Source organism: Austrofundulus limnaeus, unplaced genomic scaffold, assembly GCF_001266775.1.
Source record: "Austrofundulus limnaeus strain Quisiro unplaced genomic scaffold, Austrofundulus_limnaeus-1.0 Scaffold59, whole genome shotgun sequence".
Classification (NCBI taxonomy): domain Eukaryota; kingdom Metazoa; phylum Chordata; class Actinopteri; order Cyprinodontiformes; family Rivulidae; genus Austrofundulus; species Austrofundulus limnaeus.
Genome location: NW_013952461.1, coordinates 97,171 through 100,106, shown reverse-complemented (window position 1 = coordinate 100,106; position 2,936 = coordinate 97,171). Strand labels below are relative to the sequence as shown.

At 39.8% G+C, this 2,936-nt stretch overlaps 1 protein-coding gene across 1 annotated transcript in view; it reads left to right on the top strand.

Annotated features, from left to right (window-relative positions):
• The window catches only part of tnnt2b (troponin T type 2b (cardiac)), a gene marked incomplete in the record, with an annotated part of 11,514 nt that overhangs the window by 6,378 nt on the left and 2,200 nt on the right, over positions 1 to 2,936 (top strand). The window contains 3 exon segments of the mRNA XM_014009520.1: positions 131 to 240; positions 354 to 444; positions 2,591 to 2,631. Of these exon segments, the coding sequence (XP_013864974.1) occupies positions 131 to 240; positions 354 to 444; positions 2,591 to 2,631 (242 nt within the window).

Sequence of the window (2,936 nt, the reverse complement as noted above, 5' to 3'; positions counted from 1 at the left end):
TCCTGTGAGGACTGAAATATTGGCCAGTTTGTTGATGCTATTTAGTGTTTCGCCTGCCAGCTATTTTAAATGCCAATAATAATAATATGTGCATAAAAGGCTTATTTATTCATGCTTTATTGCTTCCCAGCAAACCCAGCCTGGGACAAAAAGGCAAACAGAGAGAGAAAAGAAGAGGACGGTTCTGAACGACCGCCGCAAAGAGCTGAACATTGACCACCTTAAAGAGGACAAACTCAGGTAAAACAAACTCTCCTGAAGCCAAAAGAAGCTTCACTGCGATATGTTTTTATTTATGGTTCATTCCAGATGAAGTGAGATCGATTGCCTTTGTTTTTTTTCTTTTCGTAAAGAGAAAAAGCGAAGGAACTGTGGGACTGGATGCGCCAGCTGGAGGCAGAGAAATTTGAACTACAGGACACGTACTCAAAGCAGAAGTATGAGGTAAAATGTACAGAAATTCAACATTAAACAGCAAAAAGAAAACAAACAAACAAACAAACAAAAATTCCTTGAACAAAATCTAAACAGGGGGAAAAAACTTCTGAGTACAGAATTTTCAATATAGTATACAGTACAGACCAAAAGTTTGGACACACCTTCTCATTCAAAGAGTTTTCTTTATTTTCATGACTATGAAAACTGTAGATTCACACTGAAGACATCAAAACTATGAATTAACACATGTGGAATTATATACTTAAAAAGTGTGAAACAACTGAAAATGTGTCTTATATTCTAGGTTCTTCAAAGTATACACCTTTTGCTTTGATTACTGCTTCACACACTCTTGGCCTTCTCTTGTTGAGCTTCAAGAGGTAGTCACCTGGAATGGTTTTCACTTCACAGGTGTGCCCTGTCAGGTTTAATAAGTGGGATTTCTTGCCTTATAAATGGGGTTGGGACCAATAGTTGTGTTGTGCAGAAGGTGGATACAACAGTACACAGCTGATAGTCCTACTGAACAGACTGTTAGAACTTGTATTATGACAAGAAAAGAAGCAGCTAAGTAAAGAAAAACGAGTGGCCACCATTACTTTAAGAAATAAAGGTCAGTCAGTCCGAAAAATTGGGAACACTTTGAAAGTGTCTCCAAGTGCAGTCGCAAAGACCATCAAGGGCTACAAAGAAACTGGCTCACGTGAGGACCGCTCCAGGAAAGGAAGACCAAGAGTCACCTCTGCTGTGGACGATAAGTTCATCCGAGTCACCAGAATCAGAAATGACAGGTTAACAGCAGGTCAGATTAGAGAACAGGTCATCAGAAATGACAGGTTAACAGCAGGTCAGATTAAAGAACAGGTCATTGCCACACAGAGTTCCAGCAGCAGACACATCTCTAGAACAACTGTTAAGAGGAGACTGAGTGAATCAGGCCTTCGTGGTAAAATAGCTGCTAGGAAATCACTGCTAAGGACAGACAACAAACAGAAGAGACTTGTTTGGGCTAAAGAACACAAGGAATGGACATTAGACCAGTGGAAATCTCTGCCAGTTGAAACCACAGTGTCTTTGTGCGACACAAAGGTGAACGGATGGACTCTACATGCCTGGTTCCCACTATGAAGCATGGAGGAGGATGTGTGATGGTGTGGGGGTGCTTTGCTGGTCACACTGTTGGGGATTTATTCACAATCGAAAGCATACTGAATCAGCATGGCTACCACAGTATCTTGCAGCAGCATGCTATTCCATCCGGTTTGTGTTTAGTTGGACCATCATTTATTTTTCAACTGGACAGTGACCCCAAACACACCTCCAGGCTGTGTAAGGGYTATTTGACCAAGARGGWGAGTGATGGGGTGCTGCGCCAGATGACCTGGCCTCCACAGTCACCTGGCCTCCACAATCGAGATGGTTTGGGGTGAGCTGGACTGCAGAGTGAAGGCAAAAGCATCTCTGGGAACTCCTTCAAGACTGTTGGAAGACCATTTCAGGTGATTACCTCTTGAAGCTCATCAAGAGTATGCTAAGAGTGTGTGAAGCAGTAATCAAAGCAAAAGGTGGATACTTTGAAGAATATAAGACATAGTTTCAGTTGTTTCACACTTTTTTGTTAATTAAGTATATAATTCCACTTGTTAATTCATAGTTTTGATGCTTTCAGTGTGAATCTACAGTTTTCATGAAATTAAAAAAAAAAAACTCGTTGAATGAGAAGTTCTGTCCAAACTTATGGTCTGGACTGTATATACAGCCAATTATTTATGATTTTTTGTTTTTCTCTAGTTATTTTCCCATCATCGAGTCTGTTTTGGAAACTACCTTAGAGAGAATTTTTTGTAGAAAAAAAACTGGCTTAAATAGTTTGCTTATCTGTTTAAATTCCTCCCCTAGCACAGAAATATTTACAACTTGTTATCTGAAAGGCCCATCAGACAGATTCCACCTGCCACTTCTCTGGAAGAGCTTGTTTTTTACCTAAAGTCTGTCATTCTTCTGTGGCTTAGTGTCATTTTAAAGCCTGACAAATAAATCTACTTTTCCTTCGTTTAAAACATAAATAGTTTTTTTTGTATTTATTCCTAGAATCTAAAAGTGGTACAAAACATAATTAATGTGTCATCTGTTTAATTGATGCTTTGCACAGATCACAGTGCTGAGAAACCGAGTCAGTGATCACCAGAAAGTGTAAGTTTGTGTGTTTGTGTGTGCGTCAAACACATTGGAGTTTACCTGATAACATTCTTTGGCCTGCAGATTAGGCGTGTCACCACTTAACGACAGCAGGAAATAGGAAAAACAAAAAAGACAACATGTATCTGCTCAAGGCTCTAAAGGGTTCTCACTTTCAGCTCCCATCTGAGTGATGCAAAAACACAGATTTTATCTTTTTCTTAGAAAACAAAAGTGATAAATGTGAGAGCTAGAGTTCTGACAGCRGGGCTTAAGATTTCTGAGCACGCCCATCTGAACACACCTGAACAGACAGAATA